This window comes from Cygnus atratus, chromosome 2 (genome assembly GCF_013377495.2).
Source record: "Cygnus atratus isolate AKBS03 ecotype Queensland, Australia chromosome 2, CAtr_DNAZoo_HiC_assembly, whole genome shotgun sequence".
NCBI classification, from domain to species: Eukaryota; Metazoa; Chordata; class Aves; order Anseriformes; family Anatidae; genus Cygnus; species Cygnus atratus.
In genome coordinates this window covers 33,792,897-33,817,937 of record NC_066363.1, presented here as the reverse complement: position 1 = coordinate 33,817,937, position 25,041 = coordinate 33,792,897, and the positions used below count along the sequence as shown (strand labels likewise).

The 25,041-nt window shown below is 39.2% G+C and overlaps 1 protein-coding gene across 1 annotated transcript in view; it reads left to right on the top strand.

Moving 5' to 3' along the window:
- LOC118255903 (rap guanine nucleotide exchange factor 5-like) overlaps positions 1 to 25,041 on the top strand; it is a 43,556-nt gene that overhangs the window by 14,197 nt on the left and 4,318 nt on the right. Inside the window, exons 2-5 of the mRNA XM_050708441.1 lie at positions 16,710 to 16,816; positions 17,836 to 17,957; positions 19,480 to 19,648; positions 23,184 to 23,291. Of these exons, the coding sequence (XP_050564398.1) occupies positions 16,710 to 16,816; positions 17,836 to 17,957; positions 19,480 to 19,648; positions 23,184 to 23,291 (506 nt within the window). The remainder of the gene's footprint in view (positions 1 to 16,709; positions 16,817 to 17,835; positions 17,958 to 19,479; positions 19,649 to 23,183; positions 23,292 to 25,041) is intronic.

Genomic DNA, 25,041 nt, shown 5'->3' with positions numbered 1-25,041 from the left:
TATGGAAACATCTGTAGAGTATGACTCCTAGTTTCGGACAGATCGATAACGGCAGTGGGGAGTTCTACAGTCTATTAATTTTTTGTATCATTTTGCTTTCCTTATTTCAGTCAAACTTCACTAACAAGTTAGCATTTTTGTGAACATATTGCCTGAAGCAACTTTTGAAGACAGCAGGTCCCCAGCAGCTCCTCCCTCTTTCTCTCCCACCTCCTGCTTTGTGTAGGTCAGAAAACATTTGTTGACTTAAAATGGTATTTATTACTGACTTTTAAATCTGGGTGGGCTGGTAACCAGGATACAGTGGGCAAGGGGAAGGAGGATAACAGCATATTGAAGAGATCAGAGTTGTAAGCGTGGGCTATGATGCAGAATATTAAAGAGTAGGAAAATTAATTCTCGTTGACCTTAGACCTGAAAAAATATGGTCAGTCTAATTCTTTAATTTCTAGGGGGCAAAGCATCCTTTCAAGGATCTCACCATTCTATGATTTGTAACCCTCTACAGCTACCCAAAAGGAGGCTGCAGTAAGGAGGGTGTCATTCTCTTTTTTTCAGGTGACAAGCAGTAGGATGCAAGGAAGTGGTCTCAAGTTGTGCCAGAGAAGGCTTAGATTGGGTATTAGGAAGAATTTCTTCACAGAGAGGGTGGTTAAGCATTGGGACAGGCTATCCAGGGAAGTGGTGGAGTCCCCATCTCTGTACACACTTAAAAGATATGTGGGTGTGGCACTAAGGGACGTGATTTATTGATGGGACTCAGTATGTCAGGTTGATGGTTGGACTTGATGATCTTGAAGGTCTTTTCCAACCTAGACGATTCTACAATGTTGTGACTCCTTCTGGTGAAGCAGAAGAAGGTGGCTCAGGACAGAGCTCCTACTTCATGTAGGATCCCGGAAGAGCCTTGGATAACTGTGCATGTGGTAGGGCGAGGAGGATGCAGCACCAAGCAGGACAGGGAATATTTGATCTGCTGCTTAGTCTGATGGTCAGAAGTTCCTCAAATGTGCTTTTCCTAGCACTGACCAGGCCTGACTGTCCTCAGGTGGTGGATATGTGACCCTGTAGAAAGGCGGTGATGTACAAGTTCTTTCCTCTGACTGTACTACAGCACCAGCAGACCATTTTGCTGGCTCCTTGAGGATGTGTTGTTCAGGATATGTTCAGCTATACTTTGGCTGTGAGTAATGCAGAGGCTATTCTACTTTTGTTTTTTTTTATGTGATGGCTTACACAATTGATAAGCATGCGTATGTTCACTTCATATTCTTCTGCTTCTCTGTTATGTGCTCTAATGAGTACAATTTCCTTAAATATAGTTGTACTGCTACCACTGATGTTTTTAGTGGAGGAATGGGATACTCCTCTGAGCTGTAATTTCAGATTCTGTAAGTGCAGGCTCTGGTTATTTCCTCATATACATTTTGAAAAGGCCTTTAAAAGGTGAACCACAACTTGCAAGGCAAGAGACAAATGCAGATAAACAATTGAGTAGGAAGGCTACTCACTACAGTTTTCACTGGACTGTGCTAGTTCCAGTTAAACATTTACTGTGATCTTCCGATCCCTGCTCTGCTATCATATTCTGGACTTCTTTTTTTTCACTGCACACACTTACCTCTTCTAATGCTAATTTAGACTGTAGCACTCTTCCTTTTTTTTTTTTTTTTCTTTTTACATATGCCTTTGAATATGGGAATAAGATTGACTAGGACGTACATAGACATCATATGGTAGGACTTCTGTTGGGATGCAAAACTAGATAATAATTGCAAATGCAGTTAAAGGTTAATGAATTCAGATCACTTAATCAGATGTAAAAATAGAAAAATCTTCTAATCTGTTTACTCTCAAACTGTTTTTTTCCTCATTAAGGAATGGAACCTTTCTTGTAAAGGGGGAAAAAAGTGCCTATATGTTTAAAGGGCTCCTAATACATATAAGAAATGAATTGAAGAGAGAGGAGCCCTGTGATCTAACTATCATGTCTTGGTTTTCTGGAGGGTTGTTTTTTTTTTGTTGTTTGTTTCTGTTTTGTTTTCCTGAGGGCTGGGAGATTGTCAGGTTTAATGACCTGCTGTGGGACCAGCTGAAGGAAGATATACATATTTATTTAATCATTTAGGGTTTAGGCTTTGTAAAAATATATTTTGTATATATATATATATACAGTCTTCAGAAATGGTTTAGTGCTCTACAGTTTCTTACTTTTCCTAAGAATTTGAGTGGGGCATTATTAGAGGGCATTAATCTCACATGAGTAGTTTGTCAAATTTTGTGACTTTTTGCTTAAAGTCAGCTTGGTTGAACACCTGTGTTGTGAAGCCTGATGAGAGTGCTGGCCTTCTCTGATCTGGCTCATACTGTGTAGAAAATAAATGGTGAATGCAGAGAGCCCTCGTAAGGGTTCTTTAGGGAACCCTGGTAAGGAGTGTATCCCTTATCTTTTCAAATGTCTCTCAATGGAGCAAGGTCTTGCCCTTCAAAACTGCTGATTGAAAGGGGAAAACTTCAGGGTGTTGACTCCCTGCTATCAGCTGGAAAATCTCAAGAGGTTCCCAGCCCTCACGCAGAGAGAATGGAATTCCACAGCACCAAAAGGAAGGACTTTGTCTTTAAGATGTAATTGTGCATTACTGTGAGTAATTCGGAATAATGTAACATAGATAAATGACGTATCCATATGCTTTAGTAGTATGAAATGTGTGCAAGAAATTGTTATATGAATAAAAAATGAAAATAAAAATGTACTTCAGGAGAAAGGCAGGTAATTAAAGTTAAGGGTAAGGAGTATCATCAGGGAAATCTGCCTCTTTTGGGCAGAAATCTTGCCTAAGTTCAAATACCTTTTTTTTTTTTTTTTTTTTTTTTTTTTTTTTTTTTTTTTTTTTTGTCCTTTAACCTGTATTCGTGAAGGAGGTCCCAATCTAAAAATGCCTGAAATGTTTATGTGACATTATGGGGGTGCTGAGCACATCTTTTACTTTCATAACTTAATATAAGTGACATATCTTGTGCTGATTATTTGGATATGATCTTATCATACTTAACTAAAACTTATATCCATTAAGTACTTGGCATTTGAGCTGTTTTTTCCATGCTCAGAAATTTGCAAGACTCATCTGTGTCTTTCATCTATGCTATTTTCTGGTCAAAGTCTACTGAAAGCTGAATTTACCTAAGCTGCTTTTAGTAGTTCATGTATGTTAAACTGCTATTCATGTTCTAACCGTGTCCTAATGGTTATTGCACACTACATCCCATGTTACTCTAGATACTGTATGTTCAGGATTAAATTACAGGTGAACTGCCTTGTTTTTCAAGTCTCTCCTCATCTCAGTGTTAACAAGTCTCTCTTTGGAGATGGAGTGCACTTGAGTTTTCATTTGTTCCTGCTTCAACAGGACTGACAAACCAAAGGTTTTCAAGCACAAAAAATGATGTTATCAAGGTTAGTGTGATCAGGGTGTTTGAGGGTGCTAGTCACAGATCTCTAACAGCACAGGCTGTGCCGAGAGCAGGTGGGGAGTTCTTGGATCTACTTTGTGTAGAAATTGTGTGATTCAAGGGAACACTTCTTGTTTTACGTATTTGTTTTCCTTGTGTATTGGATGCTTTTTAAGCTTCTTGTATAGTGAAGCCTTGGCTGCCTTGTGAAACTAAAATAGTAGAACTTCAATAGTTTTTCGACAAACAAGTAAATTACAGCTGTTCTTCTGGAAGTGGTTAAGAACTCCCACTATTCAGTCCATAGCAGGTTGGCACTGACTTGTGCCAAGAGCCACTGTCAGTGAAATTAATATTGCTCCCCAGAGGTCATGTAGCGGACTGTTGCCAACACAAACAACACAACTGCAGATTTTCCAACTGTTAAGATTATAATGTGAGCTCCTTTAATCATAGCTTGTTCACACAGCTTGGAGGCCGCTCCCACTCTTTGCAAATCTAAAAAGTAAGAAAAGCGAAAGCCGATAGTTTTATTCGAGCCTTCAGCACAGTTGATCTTGACCAGCATGTCTCAAAGTGCTTTGAAAAGCAAAGTGGTCATCGTTGTTTCCACAGCAAGTCATTTTTCCTTCCCATGCAGAAAGTTGGTACCAAAGCAGTGAGAGATGTAGGAATCAGGCAGAGATGCATTGAGCGGTCTGGTGCTTTGTCCAATAGGTCAGTCACTCTGCAAAATCAGAAAATCAGTTTTTGTTAGGAACAAGAAATAAAGAATGTCAGCGTTTTGTTCAGGTGTCTCAGCTAGCAAATGTAGAACATGCATCTTGTACCTGAAAGGAATAATTGCAATCTACTTTAAAAAAAAAAAAAAAAGTTTGGGAAATTACTTTGAGACCTATGTATGCTGCAGGCAGTGGTAAATGCAGGGCTCTCTGAAATAGTGAAGAACAGGGCCATTAAAACATACTTCTATATGCTTGTAATGTAATTCATGGACTATTTATGTGCAGCTCATGGGGAAAAAAAATCACAGATATAGTAATTTTTCAAATAATAAGCTAAACTGATGCAATTTACTGCAAGTTATTTTCATAAATCATAATGAAAGCACAGAATTTTAACTTTGTCTTTTTGTATGTGAAATGTTAAATATGCTGTAGTTATTGAAATCTATAAAATTGTTCCTTTATTTGTAAATTGCTTTTGAATAAATTAAGATTTTAATGGATTTTCTTATTCAATAATATATACTTCGTATTGACATTTTTGCTATTTATTCTGTCAGGATTGTTCACAGTTGATTTGCTGAATATTTGCTAGTATTTGAAGTTTTATTCCTGTGTCTGTGGACAGGCATTCACTGAAATAGCTGTAGCAATTTTAGATATTTTTGCCCTTCTCCTGTGTGTTACAACTCTTGTGGCAGAGGTGAGCATCCTTGCAGCAGAGTCATCAGGGCAATTCACAGGGATGCTCCTGAGTCTGAAATGAGGAGAATCGGCTACCTAACTCTGCCGACTTCATCAGATACCACCACAGAGGGAGCGTTAAAACTTACATCTGCATGATGGGTGTTGTAAGTGATGGGTGAGATGAATCACTTGTTTAATTGATTGTCTGCTTTAAATTTTTATTATATTTAATCTCTGACAAATGTGAGCTGCTGAGGGCGGAGTTCTGGCACCTATATTATCTGCAGCAGCATTGATAGCAGAGGTAGGTCCGTTTACAGTGACCCTCAGCATACCCAGCAGATGAGACCTGACACATTGGGTAGTGTATTGGGGAAAAGTGTTGGTGAAAGGCTAACATAAAAATGTGTCACTTTCAGAACCCTTTTTCTAAACGCTGGCTGTGTCTAGGAAAGTGTTCACCTTTGAGAAAACTCTAGCTCTGTCTTCTCTGTAGCTCCTTTTGGATAGTGGAGGGTGGTATTAGAGACCTCTTTGCGAATGCAAATTCCCGTCTTCTGGCTGGACCAACCCAGTTCCCTCACACAACAAGTGCTCTGAAGGCTTTGCTCTTGGTAGTCAATGCATTCCAGTGCTAGAGTGCCCAAAATTACTCTGTGTCCCAGAGGTAGTCTCATGACCCACAAATAAGGGGGAATAATCACTTCCATCCACCTGTGGCTAACTTATTCTTTGCAGGGATACCCTACTGGTTTCAGTGCTCTTTGTCCACTGGGATTACAAGGCCTTGGTACCAGACAGAGACCGCGAGAGACAGAAACCCAGTAGTGCAGGACAGTGGAGAGAGTCAGAGGGCTGTCATGTAGGAAGCTGTTAAGTTGTACATGGGTCTGGTGGCTCACTTTGTAATCTCAGATAATGTCTTTCTGTAGGTCTCAGCTCTGCAAAACCAACATCTGCCAGCCTCATAGAATGGCTGCCACCTTCCCAGACTTTCCCAGCATCCTCCAAGAACCACTAGGAAATTTAATGGGTTTTCTTGTTTTGGCAGGTTGGGCTGATGGCAGGAGAGGCTATGAATAGCAGTTATAATGACTGTATGAAATGCGTCAGCCCTCTCTGACTCTGAAATCCATCCCCCTGAGGAGGCAGGGGCATAGAGGTGACTGTTAGCAAGGCTTTTTTTCCCCTTTCCCCTTCTTCCCTGAAAATTTATTTGCAGGAACCTCTGTACTATTTGCACATGCAGCTGCTGACCTGCACAGCAATAGTCTGACTATTGTGAGCATGATGATTATTTTAATTTTCAGTCATTCTAAACTTTACCCATACTGCTGTGACAGGAAAGAACAAGGGGAACAAGTGTGACAGTTTAAGAAGTTATCAATGTATAAGCACGTGTTTGTTGGTTTTATCAAGTCAATAACCCGAGCAAGTATTTGCATTAATGAAAACTTTAGATAAGATTTGCATGTCTCAAGAGGTGATGGTATATGAGTTTTAATATAGCTGTTCTGAGAGAGAAGGGGAGCTTTGGGGAGGTAAGGAGCTTGCATATATTGTATGTATTTTTTGGGATACGCAGCCTTCCCTCGTTTTTTTGTAAGTGCATCAACTAAGTTTCTGAGTACTTACGTTCTGCATGTTGTTAAGCCTTTGTCCTTCTCCCCCACCCCTGTTTATCCTAAATTTGAGAATAGAATAAATTCAACATTTTTATTATATGACTTGCATGTAGAGTAGTACACAGAGTGAGAACAACCTAGGTAGATGCTTGTGTCTAAATGAGATGCTGTCTGAAGTCATTTGATTGAAAATAAGAGCTGTGCAGAGGTAAAGTGCTTTCAGAGGATGCACCTCTGTAAAAGTGGGGGCCATGCAGTATTTTTGATAAGTGATCTTTATTTTTCTTCCACGATGCCATTTTTCCATACTAATGATGAAATCCTTTACCTTGTTTTTTCCTAAATTTATTTTACTACTGTGTGCTTGTGAGTCAGGCTGCCTGGCTTGCAGAATTTCTTTGCCAAGCTGTTGTGCCATTTTGCCTTTTTTTGTTGTTATTTTTTATTTGGAAATGTCATGAGAAAGTATTTCACTGGCAGCACAAGCGATGTGCCAGCAGAGGTACTTTGTCTGCATATGTAGAGCTTTTCAATCTACATTTTCCCACTCCTGATCTTTATTTCACTGTTTTGCTGACATCTTCATTTAGATCTCTGTGAAGAGAAATTGGGAACATAGTTTATTTATAGTGTGAAATATCCAGTGTGCTTTCTTTTGGAGGCTTCAAATAATTTATTATTAAATTATAGCATGTACCACTTAAAAATATTAATTGTTGTATAATATTTTGAGAATCATGAAAAAATACCCACCTGCTCTTTTGTGGTATACTCCAGATTGAAACCAAACCGGATGCTGATGGTCTGGAACATGATGGTAGATTACAAAGAACATCTACTCTGTTTATTAAGTGCTAACGTTTAAAGATAAATAAATACAGTGATATTGCTCAATTTTTACTCTACAGCACCTGTTTTGCACTGAAAAAAGGGAGGATGCTGCTTTGTTGTAAAATGCTGACAGCCAGGAAGAGTGAAATGTACTGGGAAGATTTTAGGGAACATTAATGAATGGTATGACTGAAACTGAAAGCTGGAACACAAATGCTGCAATAAAGTTAGAATAATGAAGAAACACAAGTAGTCAATTAAAGGTATTATGCACATTTTAACATTATATAAAACATGATTTTCTGCTTTTCGTATTTAAAAAAAATGCTTATTGCAAGCATTGCATTAGCATATAAATTTAAAATATTCACTATGTTTTTATAAGAAAGAATATCAAGCGTTTAAGCTCTGTTTTTATGTTGTAAACTGTGCTTGTAGCATACTCAGTTTACAATAGCTTTATGGAGTTAGAGGTGAGTATTTTGTTTTACTGAAATGATGTACTCATGTGAATATACAGGTGGGAGGTAAAGTTCCTCATTACTAGTGCTGTGCTCTGACACATTTGAATTTTGTTCATGTTAACAGGACAGAGACATTAAGGATTTATTAGATGTATTCCATGCCATAGTTCCTTGAACAGTTTTAATTCTGCATAAACAAGTGCTTCCTCTGAGCCCAGCTGTCCCTTCCTGCCTCCCTCCACATCCCACTGCTTTTGCCTGTGCTCCCTCTTGCCTGTCTTGCTAGGAACAGCAGAGTGAGGTAGTCGGGGTTAAAATCAATCATTACTCATTAAGCCAGTTTTAAGTTACCAGTACTTTGGCTTGTTTGAGTAAGTGGCTTCACAAACACGAGGGGTAGCCCAAGGCAGAAGGGTGGCAGGGATGGGAAGAAGCAGCTGGAGGTGGAGGAGAGGCACACACAACCTGTTTGTCAGCAGCCTCGTTTTATGAACTGCATCATCACCAGGAGAGTGGTGGTCTCCTTTCCTGTAAGGAGCATAAAGTTTGTCAAGCCCAGCCATTCCCCACCAGCGGTTTAGCACTCTTCTCTTTCTCTTGAACTGATTTGGTTTCACTGTCAGCATCCTGCCACCTTAGTTGAGGCACAGGGTAGGTATAGAGGAGGTCTGGGCATTTATCAATGGCTTCCTGAATCTGGATTTATCCAGGGCTTTCCTCCCATGACAGGACTGGGCAAGAGGAAAGAGAACAACTGACCCATCCTTCTATGTTTTCTTCTGTCACCTTTTATATCTATTCATAACTTATTTTGGGTAAAGAAAAGGGCTTTGCAAACAAAATTGGCTGTTGTGCAGTAAATTACAGTCCTTGCTAGGATATGGAGGCTTTAAAAGTTTTAAAATGTCTTGTGCAAAATTTTCTATGCTACAAACAAAATGTTTTTTAGTTACATTCAACCATACTTAGCTTTTTGGGTACTGGAAAATACAGAGGTGCTTCTAAACGTACTGCTATAACGACTGTTGTTGTCTCAGAAATAGGTCTGTAAACCTGAAGTGCATTGCTTGTCTTTATAAGTAATAGCCATTTTCTTCTCAGTTCCCTTTCATTTTTGAGGGAGGCAAGAATGAACCAAGGTTACTAGGCTTCCCTTTTGTGAAATAACTTATTCAGATTCATGCAAGTTTTTTATACAGAAAACAGGCGAGAAAGCACTCCTCTGTTTCCTTTCACTAATGACCCATTTGGGTGTCTCCAGAGAGTTCTTCGGTCTCACCTGGGAACCCTAAATTGCCAGCTCTGCTGAACACAGATGTCTCATTTGATAGCTTTTTGACCTTTTTCTGATACATCTAAGCATAGGAAGTTTAAGAAGATCAAAGCAATTTCCTTTATAAAGAATTTTATATTTCATCTTTAATATTAATGTGGGAAGTTGTTCCATCAGTTGTTCTTCATTATCCATGGATTCTGATGGTGGCTTTTGAGAAGAGCAGTGGGGAAGATTGTTTGCTATGATATTACTTGGCAGAAAGTCAGGCGTATTCTACATTTCCTATGAACGGTATCTGCTGAAAGTCAGCTAGCTGCAGAACCAACTCTGCTTGCTGTGCCTTAGCAACCACGAGTAAAAATCTGCTGCCACATGGAAACGGATTGGGATTCATGACAATACTCGCTATATGCAGCCACCGTCAAACAGCAGTAACATTTCATCTGTTAAACGCAATGCCTATATCTAGTTTCTGCTCAGAAACCCTGTAGAAGTGAGTGATATCAAATGCAAAAATGTGAAGTTGGCCAAGAAATAACCCAAACTGTGCAGTGATTTTTCTTTCCCTTCCCCCCTCCTTGCCTGGAATGACCAAGCACTTGGATTAAATGAGCATTTTACTCGTGCAGAAATTGCTGCCTTCTTGTATTGCACATTGGGGATGGATTGTCAGGAAGGTATAGCCCAGCTTTCTGCCAGAATTCATTTTCATATCAGGGCTGGAATGGAAATTCACTTATTATTTAGGTGCTTGCTTTGAGCAAATCAAACAATGTTTTGAAGGAAAAAAAAAACCAACTTCCATCAGTTGAATGTTTACAGTCCTTTCTATTGTTATTAGGATATTATCATTTTCAGGGTACATAATGAAAGAAATAATTCTATGTAGGAAAAAAATAATTACTTTTTGAATTGTGTAGAGTGGGAGAGAAGCCTGAGGGAAATTAATAAATACCCCTGGTGGATGTTTTTTATTTTTTTTCCTGAGCAGCAGTGTTAGATTTGAATGATTAGTGGAGAGAGAAAAGCACAAACGTATATTTGTTTTTGAAAGTGAATTTGGATTCAGCTTTGTGATCTTTTTATATATACTATCTCTCATGGTTGGAACGTGAGAACTTTCCAGTGTGAATACTTGTGAAAGTGTATTTTAGGCTTGGATGCTTAAACGCTTTTTGGAAATCCATCTGAATGTATAATTTCCTTTGTGGTCACATTATTCAATTTAGGATTCAGGTTTTTGAGCAGTTGCAGAAATCCCCCTCTTAGGGAATAGAAATGATCTCATTACCAGGTAGTCTGGGCTACACCACATGTGTTTCCAAATTTGATGTGTTTTTTTTGTTTGTTTGTTTTTTTTTCCAGGTTATTTATATTTAGGGAAATAAGTTCTGATAGAACACAGTACTGAAGCATTTATTTAATTTTAAGCACACCGAGTAATCTAATTTGGAATGTGCAAAGTACTATTTTAAATTCTTTAGGGACATAGTGATAGTGCCCTGAAACTATGAACACTCAATTTCTTATATTTATACACAAAAATGTTCTTAGAACTGCTTATCAGCATGAGGATGATCATGGGCATGTTCGCAAATTAAGTCCTGATCAAACAGACAAATATATATGAATGTTTTAAGCTGCAAACTGTTAAAATTTGATTGTGTACTGCAAACTTTTAATCCAGATTTTAGTAATACAACTAGTTGAAAAGCTAATTACTTTAAAAACTTGAAATGGAAGTTTAAGCAATTTGCTGGGGGGGGAATAACACTGATTCTGCCTGTTCTTATTTCTTTGAGGTTTAAAGGTGCTTAAAGGTTTAAATCCCCTTATTCCTTCTAAATATTTTACAATCTTAATTAATAATAAAAAAAATCCTTAATAATAATAAAAAAGCTTTATTTTCTTGCTAACTTGAGAATACCAGAATAGAAGAAAGGCCAAACTCTTGAATCCTGTATTTGAAATTATTTCCCTACAATTTCCAAGGCCTCTTCTGTAGTGTTAGTGTGACTTCTAGTGTAGACAGGTTGCTGGCTGCTACCACTGTACTAAATCCCAGCAGAGGAAAGCACTTGAATTGGAGCTCCAAGCGCTGTTGCTTTGTGTCTTTCTGAGCATGATGGGGATTAAACTGCTAGCAGATGTATGGAGCATCGCTGATGCTACTGCGACTGCATTGCTGGCAATGGCAGAAATATCAGCAGTTGTTGGAACAGCTTGGGCAGGAGGGAAAGCACAAGCAGCTAGTAGACAACATCATCTGAAGTAGAGATGAAGCCAAATCAAAATCCCAGATTTAAAAACTAGGAGAAAATTCAAATGTGTCCCCAAAAGGCATGACTGAGAACATGCTCTGTAGTATCTTTATCCCATGGTTAGAACGTTAACCAGTTTCTAGGAAATAAATAGGGAATTGCTGTCATAGAGCCAGTTCAATACTCTGTCATATAAAGAACTAACACAAAGTCTCACAGTGATGCAATGCCTGATCTTTCAAATGAAGACTGAAACGTGCCCTCTTTACTACACTTTATCGTGTATGATATGCTGTGGGGGAATTTTTTTCCAAACCCTTCAAAAATCAGATTGTGCTCATATATTAAGCTATTTTCATCAATAGCTTTACATGTTTAGCTTTATGTAATGGGAGAGATTCTCAGCTTGTTTGAAAATAATTGTCCAATTGAAGTGGTATAATTTTAAACCCAGGTATAGGCCATACTTGGTAACATCAGTCATTTAATTAGATATTGCTTTTAAAAATCTAGCTGGAATTTTAAAAATCTGCTCTGCTCCCTGTGTTTCTAGTGGTTTTAAATATCACAGCAACAACCTTTATAACGTTGCCCAATTTCAGACCACATTATCTGTGGTGTACAAAGGTGTGGATCCTAGCAGTGCTATTCCAAAACATTTCCTGAGCCACCTGTCCCAGCTGTGACCTCCTATCCCATGTAGGCCGTGTCCCCAAGCTGGGCTGGCAGCCCCATGCCCTGTTTGTACTTCATAATCACGTAGTCCAAGGTGCATCTCCCTGTTCCCTCCTTCTTGCTTCCCCTATGGGGAACCTGAAGCCCCCCCGTGTATACCTGCTCATGTATTATAGAGGAGCCCTCCCAGTGGGCACCCAGCACTCTGGGCCTGCTCCTTCCCCATCACAGGACCAAATGTGCCACCAAATCCCTATCTCTTCCCCACCTCGTGGCTTGGCGCAGATTCTCCTTGAGCTGGCAGAGCGTCTTGGCACAGGCCCTGGTGCCTCTTCCAAGGTGGTTGTCACTAGGGACAAGTTGTTCGCTTGACGGCTAATGAATTTGCTTTAAAAGCATGTTTTGGCTCATTCTAAGAGTTATTTGCAAATGTGTTTTGAAGTGGTGGTGGTGGTGGGGAGTCATTTGGGAAAAGCAGCCTGTATTTACTAAATACCTTCAGGGAGGAGTGGTGCTTCCTCCTTGCTAGCATCAACGGGAGAGATTACTTTTCTTTATTCTATTCCGGAACACCACTTCTTTGGGGGTCTTGTGGCTCTCCTACGCAACTTCTATTTTCTTTGTAGAATTTCAGGTATGTAGGTTCCTGCCTGACATGCATATATGTGCTCTCTTAGGCTCTGTTTTTATGCTTGCTCTGGGCTGATCTGGGTTCAGGCTATCACCAAAAGAAGCAGTTGTCCAGTCTCCCTCTCCTCTTTCAGGGCTGTGAATTCCTTCTCTCTCCCCTGCACCAAAACTAGCACCATGTGGTTTGAAGGGTAAATTAGAAAACTTTTTTGCTCTATTAGTTTTCAACCTGAGTCACCTTTTACAGATTCTTTAGAAGTAATTAATAGCTCCAGCCATCTTCTGACAGCTGAGTACATGCCAAAGTGGGCAACGTGATTTCAGTTTTCATGATGTTGTAGGTCTTCTGTGGTTTGGTGGAAAAAGGGAAAATGCCCTCATGGCCATTTTCTCTGTTTTGTGAACCGACTCTTTTTGTTGCGTGTAGTGGCTTAGTAAGTGCAACCCAAAAGAATGTCTGACTTTGAATTGGAAGTCAAAGTTTTACTGCCTGATGCTTTTTCACTTCATAGGATGTAATTAGTGCCTACTGATGTGTGCTGCATAAACAAGACTAGTTATCTCGGTGCTAGGGCAGCAAGCTCTAGAAAGTGACAAATTTGGACCTAGTTCAGCCTCTTAAAACAGATATGAAGCAGGAAGTGTAAAGGTACCAGTTTCACTTGAAATTAGCCCAGAGAGAGCAACTGCAGGCCCAGATGAAACACGACTGGACACACGTTGTGTCTGAGGTACTGGGGTGCGTGCAGACCCAGCTTGGGGGTCCCCCGGCTCCTGAGTGAGTCAGGCTCCCTGCTGCCAGACAGGGGAGCTCTTGCTGCCCTTCTCTGTTCTCCTTCCCCTCGTCTCTACTGACCCTCCTATGCAGCCTTACACTGGCTCTGGAGCTCACCCAACACTTTGAGAGCTGCTCCAACTTACTGAAATGCCATACCTTTATTTCCAGTCTTTTTTTACTGAGTTTTTGCCCTCCTCTTTAGTAAGCTGGACTGAGAAGTGACATGGGTGGCACGAGGTCAGTGGTGAGAGCCCAGCAGAGGCAGGGGGTCTCAACTCACTTCACCTCACAAAACCAGACCGCTGGGTTGTCGTTCTCACCAGAATCATTGGAATTGGCTTGCGGATGATAACAGCGTTAGCGCCAGCCTGCAGGGAGGGGTGAAATCGATGTCTGAACTTGGACCGTGCTGCTGTAATGAGGCTTGTTGAATGAAAAGCTTGGACACAAATCAATTGAAGCGTCGGTATGTAAGGCTGCTGCAGCATTGAGGTGTTAATGACGTGCCTGCTAGAAAGAGTAAGTGGGGCCAGAGGCAACGTTGCGGTCTTATGACACATTTGTTCAGTATGGGCAAGGGGAATGAGGCTTTTATGTTACAGTATTTCCGTATGGGTCTGCTGTTATGCATGGAACTACACTAGCATTTTTGATGGGCATGGAAGGGTAAACACTGTTTGATACTTCAGTGGTTCCTTGTCACTTCCCTTCCCTTTCTAAAAATACAGTACTATGAATACAGGGGGCAGGGTGGAAAGCAGGTGGCCTTACTGAAATACGGATTCTGTAATTCTTATGGTGTGTGAAGGATGATTTTCCTGTGATTATAACGTACCATGTGTGAATTGGATCCTTCTCAAAGTGAGGAATTAATTATCTTGCCTGCAAGTTGGAATAATGTAAGCAAGCACCACACAATCCTCCTATTGTTCTGCCAGTGCACCTGCACGATTTCTTCTGTTCCAGTTCCAGGCTTCTTTTAGGCAGTGTTTATTTGTGTGTTGTACGGCTTGTAGTGAGATAGAAATTATCGGTAAGCATCAGAGTAGGCCAGGTCACGTCTTTCAACACTGACAAGATATGGAAGTACCATGGTGAATATGGATGAGATAACCTGACTCTTGTATGGATGTTTATCTCCAGAATTCCACTGTTAATTTTATAACTTTGAATCAACAGTCTTTACTGGACATCAGTAAGATTTTGGCTCTTGCATTTCCCAGCAGTAAAGAGTTGTCATTTTTCTTTCTATCTCCAAATATGAAACCTCTCTAATTTCACAGAGTGATCTGTTATTCTCACATTATATAAAACAGGGAACAGAAAATTTGTCTTTTCTCTGTGCTATTTCATTATTTTTTATAATGGCATTATTTCTCTTGTAATTAGTCTCTCCTTTTTAAGGTTACTAATCATAATCTTTTCTTTCTCTTCTAATCTTATATTTAATCCAAATCCTTTATTATTCTCAGTAATATCATTGTCTGAATCCCCTCTAACTTTGGAGCATCCATTTCTGAGATGCTGTTACCAGTGCAACACGTGGTATGACAAAGGTAATGCTAATGTCCATTAGAGCAACGATACATTCCTAGTATCCTAGTATTCCTAGTTCCTTTTAATTCCTCATTTATCCCAATACAAGGTAATATTTTTTCCCTGTAATTAAGAATTTCATTTAAGGAGAATGGTGTTCCTTGAGAAGTTCTATGACCCTAAGGTGTCTTTAGTGAATTGTTAGTTTGTTTTAAGAGGTATTAGGGCCCACATAATTACATTTTCCCTCCTCTAGTACACGCTGCTTTCATGATACTGTTTTTTCACTTCACATTTTGTAGGTTTATCTTGAAACTCTTCATTTTCATTTCTGTCCCTTCCTCACCCAAATAATTCTACAGAATTTGCCTTATTGCTAATCTCCTTTTCTAGATCCAGAGTAAATGTAGCAAACAACTCAGAAGTGAGTTTACCAAGCTTTTTTTTCCTAATGTGAAATGTTTTAGTTGGAGACTTACCTAGACTACTCAGATGACTTGATAAATTCTCCTTACTTATATCGAATAGCTAAAAGACCTAGATTGCTGCTAGTTTATTTTATTTTATTTTTTTTTAATACAAAAAACAGAACAAAACTAAAGCTCTACCAAACTGTCTTACAGACCCTGTCCAGAAGAATTTCAAATCCATACCTGGAAACTCCTTCAAACAAGGTACATGTCAAGCTTCATTTTAATTCCATTTCATATAGCAGCATATTAGGAACATCTTTGCTTTATTTCAACCCCTTAGTCATAGTTTTGAAGACACTTCTAGATGTGGCCTGCAGTTAAATCCAGTTAACAAATTACAATCTCTGTGTTAGAAATTGTTAATTTCTGTTACTGAATTTGCCAGCAAAATTGTTGTGAAGTCTGATGTGAACTTGCTTCCTATCCATTTACACTATTTTCACAGTTTAATTTATTTTTTCAGTATTTCAGAGTGTGAGAACTCTATTTTTGTACCTCATGTGACTTCACTGTCTCAGGATTATTTTTTTTATTCCTTGAAAGATTCAGAAACAAAAGAACCAAAAGAGGTGAAACTGTGGCATGGTTTTTCTTTCAAATTAGTTGTTCGTGTTACTGCTGTGTTTTGTTGGTATTGGGAAGAAATGTGAAAATGTATGCCTGAGTTAAACTTGTCAGTAAGTAGTCTGTGGAACCCAGGTGGAACACCTTTTTAGGAAAGATGGAATTATGTCCTGTTTTGATAGACCCATCTGCAGCCTTAAGGTGTAAAGTACAGATAGGCATGGGGGAACCAAAACCTGTAGCCATTCTCCCAGCAGGGTGCAAATGATCTGACCTGTAGCTGTTACAGAATACCCACAAAGTTCCTAAACAAAATGGAAAAAACCCTATAAAATGGCATTTTAGCATGTATTCAATTATTTAACACAAATACACGTGGAATAATTTTAGTTTCAACTCTCTTTATGGTTTTGCAATGTTAAGTCTTTCTTTTTCAATAGAATAATTTTTGTTTTAATTTAGGTGCATCTGTTGTTCAAAGGTAAAATTGTCAGACAGTAAAATCTCTGCTTTTCTAGGCAGACATAAAGTCATCCGGCCCATGGAGGCAATCAGTGATGACAATAGGTATGGCAGAAGTTGGGGTGCATTTTCCATGAGGCTTTGACAGTTTGCTAGTCATTTATCAGGGGAGAAGTCATAGCTCAGAGGGAGGGAGGGGACAGTGGCAGGGCAATTTGTTGCAATGGGAATAAATCCCTGTTTGTTAGTTTTCTATTTCTCTTTTCATTCAGATTTATGGAGAAAGTTCCTCCTGTGCTGGAAGAGCTCTCAGGAATATTTTCACACTACAAGCTTCTGACCTGATTAAAGACCGGGTGTACCTTACTGGAATTTGCAGGTAACCCAAGATCATTCATTTTAATCAACTGGATGGGTTTTATTTGTATTTGTCTATCTCCTTATTTGAAAAGAGACTAAATTCTAAGTAAGATCTTGTGTGTGTTACTAAGAAACTAAAATATTCGCTTAAAAAAATTAAAAACCTCATGTATTTTAATATTTTTTCTTATGTCACCTTGTCAGTTTTTAGAAAGCAGTGATGGCCTGCCTGTCTGTGTGTCCATTAATTTAATTCCTTACAGTTTCATATAAAATGGTGTTTATTTTGCTGAAAAGAATGGTGAATTCAGTCCTGGTCTGGAGTTACAGAAGAGGTTAATTGGATTCCTAGGATTTAGTTACACAGTGACTTTATTTTTACATGTAATTTATGGAATATTTCAGTAATGAAGTGATTTTCGATTTGTTACACTACAGAATAAATGCTATTTTTAGTTATGCCAAAATATGTAGGTCTCGATTGTAACACCATTTATTTATATCCACATTTGAGGAAGAAGTTACAATTTTTTTTAAGAGTTAAAAAGAAAAGTTTAACAATCATGTGCAAGATGAAGTATATCCTAGAGCAACACTCAAGGTCTTGCATGTATGTTGTGTAGCTGTGTTGCTTATGCCTATGAGCTGAAAGGAGATAAAATCCTGAGGCTAAAAGCTGGATTTTATTTAGTTCTTATGTGTCTTCGGATGACTATATGCAGCACAAAGTGATAAAAATATTTTATATTGTGAAGTGTGTTACATGAATTAGGTATGTAAGGGAACTTACTCATCTAACATGAGTTTCCTTGTTGTAAGTAGGGGCATGCCCCTGAGACTTGCCAGAATAATTCCTTTCCTTGAAATGAATAGGGTTACCTAAAACAGTAATTGAGACAAAGGGTTTGTTCTGCTGAACAAAAGGATTACCTCTTTAAAATCTAACACACAAACAAAACTACAGAACACTGTTTTATAAAATTTGCATTTTAACTTTAATTGCATCTTATACTACAGAAATGCTTTGTCTATTTTCAGGAGAAGCTGTGTTGGATCAGAACTGGTAGACTGGCTCTTGGAGCACTGCCCATTTGTTAAGTGCAGATCTACAGCAGTTGGAGTGTGGCAGCTGCTTCTGGATATGGGCATTATATTATCAGGTCAGTGTTGATAGCATAAGGAAGGCTATCAGTTTCTTCTGCATGTGGTAATATTCTTTTTTTTTTTTTTTATGGGAGAGGAAGGAGGAGGGGGGGGAAGCAAGTTGATCCATTTTTAGTTACACTTGTTTATTTTACTAGCTCTTTGGTAGGCTTACCTCTGTGACCTTTCATTTCATAAATGTCAAAGATGAATCTCTCTTTTTAGGCAAGTTCCTTCCGTTTGCTTTTGCAAATGCAATTGCCTACCGCCAAGTTACAGATAGTGTGTCTCTTCGAGCCTCTTTTTCCCTCTCCTCAACCTCTCAGTTTTTTCAGAAGACAGCAGCTGTTTAGTCACTGCAGATCACAGATTCGCCAGATGACTTCTCTAGCAATTAGCGATTTCCCCTTCCTCTCTCTGTTTTCCATAGTTTTAGAACACAATGGATTGTGAGAGCATTCTGCTCCTTGAAGTGGCTGTCATGCCAGGTTCTTCCCAGCTGCCTCCCCTTCCACCCCAGGTTTAAGGGTTTGGTCCAAATGATATCATTGGTGATAACCACACAGATAACCAACATCCGGAAACCTGAGGGACTACAGTACCACTGTAGCTGTTACTACTTGTATAGCTTAATTCAGTGCATTCCCAGCCCTGGGGTCTGTGTTACACAATTCCCTTTCCTCCTTGTGAGACTGTGAGATGCTGTGGGACACTTCTCTGTGTGCAAGCTGACACTGAGTACACTTCAAGATTTTCTGCTGCTACAGCTACACTGATGGTGTGCCTGATAATGCGACATCAGCAAGGATTCAGTGACTCCCCCAGTAGGAACTTGTGCTTTTGGCTTTCAAACCTGTTGTTTGAACCCAGTTCAATCCCAGTTATGCCAGAGAAGATGAGGGCTCTTCATAACACTACATTGTCTTACCTGGCTTTATTCTACAGAACCAGTATCCTTGAATTTGTGCAGAGGCTGGGATAAAGATGTGCTAAGCATCAGCTGAGTGGCTTTAAAAGTGGTGAATCTGAGTGTGCTATGAATACAATGTTAGACATGAAACTGTTCTAACTCTTTTTCAAACTAGAAAAATTCTATTGTTTTTTTTAGCCTGGTGTACCCTTTTAATCTGCATTATTGAACTTTGTTCACCAGTGCCTGGCCATTAGCAAGAACAGATTAGAAGCTAATGGAAATCAAAGCTCAGAAATTTGACAAGGGAAAGTTTTTTTCTTTTCCAGCCAAACCCCCTAATTCCAAACTGATTTCAAAATTGATTACTCAGCAATCTTAATGCTTGAATCTCAGGAACCTGGAGATCTTCACACTGCGTTTTTGGTATTGTTCTGTTTGGATGCGTTGAATTAATACTAGAGGGCAGGATTGCTTCTATACTGTTTGTGATTCTTTTGCCCTGTGTGGTGGTGCAACTCAGAATTAAAGTCGGATGCAATACAGAAGGTGTTAGGGACACAGAGCCTTCAAATGGAAAAGGTTTAAAGGATATCTTTTTCTTTCTTTCTTTTTTTTTTTTTTAACAGTGGATAGACAACTCTATTTTCAAGATGCTCATGCTTTCTACCAGTTCTCAGCAGATGAATGTACCTACCTTTTCTGTGAATTTGAGAAAGAGGAAGGCTGGAAGAATGGTGTAAAGCTCCTACTTCAACTACTGCCATTGGCTCCTCCCAGGATTGACATGTGCAATCTGTAAGTAGGCATCTGCAGCTGTTTTAAACTTTTGCTGACTGTTTTGTAAGTGGCTGGCTTATAATGACACTGTTTATGCCCCAGCTACCATGCAAATGAGTCAGCTTTCTTTTCAAGGTTGCCAAACTTTGAAGAGATGGGCTTTTCTGTGATCTGCACTGTGACTAGTATCTGAGAAAGTCAGGGGTGCTAGATAAATGAGGGCACTCAGCTTGGGGTTGTTGAGATACTGTGGTTTTTATGTACTAGTTTGCTGCCTGTGGCTTGCTCTTTTACCTGGGCAAGTTGCTTTATTTTTTGGGGGTCTCCTCTTGCATTTGGAGGTTTGGCACTAATTTGGCAGCAGGCATGCTGCATAGCTGATTGACTAGTAGACCAGATGCCTTTTCCTGGGTGAAGGTCAGCGATCAGATGGATAGAGAGGGTGACTAGGAATGTGGTAGCTTCAGTTGTCTGATTTTTAGTTTGCTGTTGTGTGTTTGTTAGAGCCCTGTAGTCTCTCATTGCTATTCCTCATGCAGAATATGCCATTTAAGAATTTTCCTTCCCATATATCTGCTCTTATACCCGACTCTTGGTTGTTAACATACCCTCTGTGCTGATACAGCTGCACTCTAAACATTGTCTATTTAGAGCAGCTAGAAAGAAACCATACTTGCTTGTTCCACAGTGAGAGGCCAAAATACAGAGGAAAAAAAGACATCAGTGAGGTCTGGAGGCTTGTGACCTCTCATGCCTTGGCAAAGCTGCAGAAGCTGGCCAGCACAGACAAGTTGGGTTAAATTCTTTCATTGTCACTAGCGTGATGAAGCCTTAAACACGATACTTATGTTGTGGAGAATTATTACTCTGGCAGCAGGAGGATTATTTTCTCTTTGATGCCAAAGACAAAACTTTTTTCTGCCTGTATTTTTCTTCTCCACACAGTAGATTTAAAAAACCACATTCTCTCAAATATATGTCTAACAGAAATCTTTTAAAGGAGTATAAAGGCAAAGTCGCTGAAGTGTCTTAATTCCAGTTACTTAAATTCAGATGTTCAGTCTGAATCTTAAGTGTGGTGAGCTGGCTGAAAAAAATCTCAGTGACTTCTCTACGTGGCTCGGGTCAGAAACTTGATCCCTACCTGCAAGTCAGGGATCATCCCTGATCTCTTGCTGACTGCCCTTACCAACAGGAAATGGGCAGTTCTGGTGTGGGGGTTCCCTTGAAAATACATTTATTTGGTCAGCTTGAGTGAGTGTAGACAAGCGACAAGGCTCTCAAATTGGCAAAAACAGGGGGTTGAACGTGATCTTCTAAGCAGATGACTCATATGGGACAAAATCTTTGAATATTTTTGGAAATAGAAATTCTTGTCTTCCAGCCTACTATGGCATTAAACAGTTTGGCCTTTCCTTAAATATTGGTGTGATTTCATCCTGATTTCTGTGGGAATTTGTGGTTTTCCTCATTTTCACTGCAAATCAGGTCACTTTTCATGGTTCATGACTACCTATACAAAGGCTTTGCATCAAAAACACAAACCAGATAGTTTGTATTGATTTGTTACATGAAGGATGCTGACTGGGTAAGAGAGTAGATTGAAGACTTTTCAGGTTCTGAGTTAAAAATGTGTCATGCATGGTGACCTTGGCCAGAGAGTTCCCCTATTTTACAGTCTGCTTTGCTATTTCATTGTTCCAGTGAAACTGTCATTTCGAATGGAGGCTGCTCCCTGCTACATGAAACGAACAATTATTCATTAATGTACCTTTCCAGCTCCTTCCTGCTCACATTATTCAAATTTTAGTCAAAGTTGGATTCCTTTTGGGAACATTGTCACTGAAGAATTATTTTTTTGGAGATTGTGAGGGTGCCTTTTTTAAAATACATATTGAAGGAGCTGAATTTTAAGTAGTGTTATAGTCTCCAGGGAAAGCAATATTAAAGGCAAAGGGGGCTTTTCCAGTTTCAAAATTCTCTATGCCTGATGCAAGTAATGAACTGCTAAAACACTATCTGAAAGGAAATAGATGTGATGAAGTGTGTGTTAGTTATCTCACCAAGTTAAAATAAACCCATATATTCTTTCTTCATGAAGAAAGAAGCGATTCTAAAAACCCTTCCTTGCAATGAGTGTTCATCTTCTCAGATAAATTTATAAGTTGTTTTTCGTACCATTACATGATTTGTCTTCCTTGTACTTTGATATTTTTGTATTCATTTTTCTGTTGTGTTTTCTAATAGTCTGTACTGTTAGCATTAATTCCAAATGTACACAGGGACAGAAATTCTTAATGCATTAATTAGTTTTCCTGCTTCATCAGAAGTAACCGCCTGCTTGTGTACCAGGAGGCAATGTTGGGCATCTCACAGAATGCCCAGGTACTCGATGAGCTGTCTGCCCTACAGCTGGCGGGCAGTAGTCCTGCACTTGCCTGGGCTTCTGGGTGCATTGGTGGGTCCCTGGAGTACCATGCACCTGCTCACCCAGCAGTAGCCTGATTAGACAGCAGCAGCTCTGGAGACTTCCTTCAGCACTTCTTCTGGAAAGAGGCAGGGCTCTGGTCCTGCCTTGCTGTGTAATTTTTTTTTTATTTATTTATTTTTAATTTTTATTTTTTGAATGGATTTGTGTTTTTTTCTGGGCAGTATTAACAGTATTTCCAAATAATGCTGGACTAAGTTCAGCAATTAAAATAGTACTCTGCATGCTGAGGTGTGCTTGCAGTTCCCGAGGAAATGCTCCCTGTTGCCCTTTGACAGTGTCAAATTGCCTGTATTAAACATGGCATTGGGCAGGAATCTCCCATGGAAAACAAGACAGGTCTGGAGGATATTTCAGTAGCTTGTGCTAAACTGAGGGCTGACGTTATTATCTGTATTTCACAACACAGAGCCACTGTAGATGTTGCCAGATGAGGTGGGACTGACGCTGAGGCCTCTTGGGGTCATTAAACACCCGATGGTAATCACAGCCAAATTCTACTTGAATAGAAAAGAAGTGAATATTGGCTTAGCATGGGAACAAAAGATCTGTATTCAGAGCCCTGCCATGGACTTCCTTGCAGCCTTGAGCAGTCACTTAGGCTCTCATCCAATGCCTCCTGAATTCTTTCCCAGTGACTGCAATGGCATTGTATCAGACATTTAATCTTTATGTGCTTCTATTTCCTTCTTAGTAAATGGGGGTGTTTATACCAACACCTGATTCCCAGTGCTACATTTCTAGAATGTATTGGGTGCCCAGGCTACTGGAATATATCCAACGATTTTTGTAATTATTTGAAGGAATGTTAATAGGGGACTCTTTGTCCTTTATATTATATTGTTTATTTTCTTTCCAGAAGTTTTATACTATATTTTGTATCTTCTGTCTGAAAATAATACACATTTATTTAGATAAGTAACCTCTTTTTCTAAGTAAATTGTTTTTAATGCAAATGTTCAGGATGGGATATTTATTTAGTCAGTGTCTTTTGAAGTTCCTGGAAAGGTTTTGCTGAATGTGAATTGCCCTCAGGTATCCTTGGGTCTCTTATTTGCATTGTAGGTGGATTGTAAAGCCAGCGTACAGTACATGTGGCCCTACATCGGTTATTGGAGGTGCTGTCTGGGCACGGGACTGTGGGCACAGCTGTATTGCTTCCTCTGCCAGCAGGTCAGGAAGCAATGTATTTGATTTCAGGTGACACATAGTAATAATTGTGCCTACCTGTCCTGCCTGTCTGAAGATCTAAGGCAAGCATCTCTGCATTTTGCTCTGCTCAAGTGTGCCTATACTGAGCCGTACAGATATTAGGCTTGTTTGTCTGGGCTTTGTATCCCTTGTTCAGTACTAGCCCTACTAATCTTGGTTGGTCCCTTTAAATAAAAAATTGCTAACTGTCCTGATTCTGTTTCTCAGTATCCATTCTGTCTTATTTTTTCCATTAGCTTGGTTATCAAAATACACTTCCTCTCTGATTCTGGAAAGCTTACTATAATTTTTAGTACATTAGTGTTTCCATAAGTGTTTGATGCGCGTATGCAGATGAATACTGGGAGTATTTTAAAATAGAAGATGAAGTGATTAAAAGCCCAAGATGGAAATAGCTGTGCTGTATGCTGTTCTGGGCTTATGGCTTATAGCTGTGTCTGTGTACCAAGCTGCTGCCTTTTGCCTCCAATTCAGAAGAACCTGGTCTTCTCCTGGTTCTGAGAGATCAAAGAGATCAGATGTGTAGGTAAATGTAGGCATCTAAAGAGGTCAGCTATTTTCATCTCATTCCAAATTATAGAGAGACCGAATCAGACTCTGCAAACAGAACTGTTTATTTCTTTTGGGTAGTTTATAACACTTAAAATGTTAAATCACATTTTCCTTCAAATAGGATGGGCAGTTGTGAAAGTAATTGTGATTTCTAATCCAAATTACCATTGTGTTTTGAATATGCTTGCCCCCAAACAAATACATGTGTCATTCTTTGCTTTCTGACCTTAATTTTTTAATCTGGTAAAGAAAATTTTGGACATGGGATGTAAGAACCACAAATACACCAGCTGTATATTCCAGACATTACCAGCTCTCTCCCTAAACACATCAAGTCATGTGAACAATTAAATAATTTAGCCAAAGATAGAAGCTTCTGTTAATACCTGGGATTTATACTTATTACAGCAGCTGGAGTTTTGTATATCTGCTTGGTTTCCTGGCACACCACACTTCTTGAAAACCATGAAAAGTAAAAATCTCAAGAGTTTTTTCTTTTTCTTCCCATAGTAATAATCCTATCATATTGGTATCTTTCTTCCAATTGTTCTGTTTTGTTCTGAAAGGCTCACAAGTGGTTTACTGCTGGAAATTAGACTATTTTAAAGAAAAACAGTTCTATCCCACAGCAGCTTTAGTGTGGCTTACTCCATGTGGGCCAGAGTTCTATAACAGCTTCTAGAAGGGTTCTTCCTGCAGTGCCCCATTTTTGTAAAGACACAAAGTCCCTCTGTCTCGTGAATTAATGTCAGTGCAACCTAACAGTGTTCTCAGGTGTTGCTTTAGTTTGCTAATTTATAGCTTCTTACATGTATTCTTTTCATGTGTTTTTTTTAAATATCAAACTTCATATGTCCTGTATTGATTTTGATGTTGCCTGCTTTTATCTACGTGAGCATGCATTCTATTGAAGGTGTTGCTCCACAGCTGAGCAAAGCTCGTTAGCAGGCAGATGGAAAACTCTTTGCTCTGTTGATGGTGTACATTTTAGCAGAGCAAAATATGCATTCAAATAAGCAATGATGAGTCAAAAGGGTCCCGCGTTCTTCAGTTCTTTGTCATGTTTTTGTAGCTGAAGAATTCTCTCACTGTTTTAACAATTCAATCAAAAGAGTTCTTGACAGCAAGGGACAAAGAGTATATATACTCTGTCATTCCT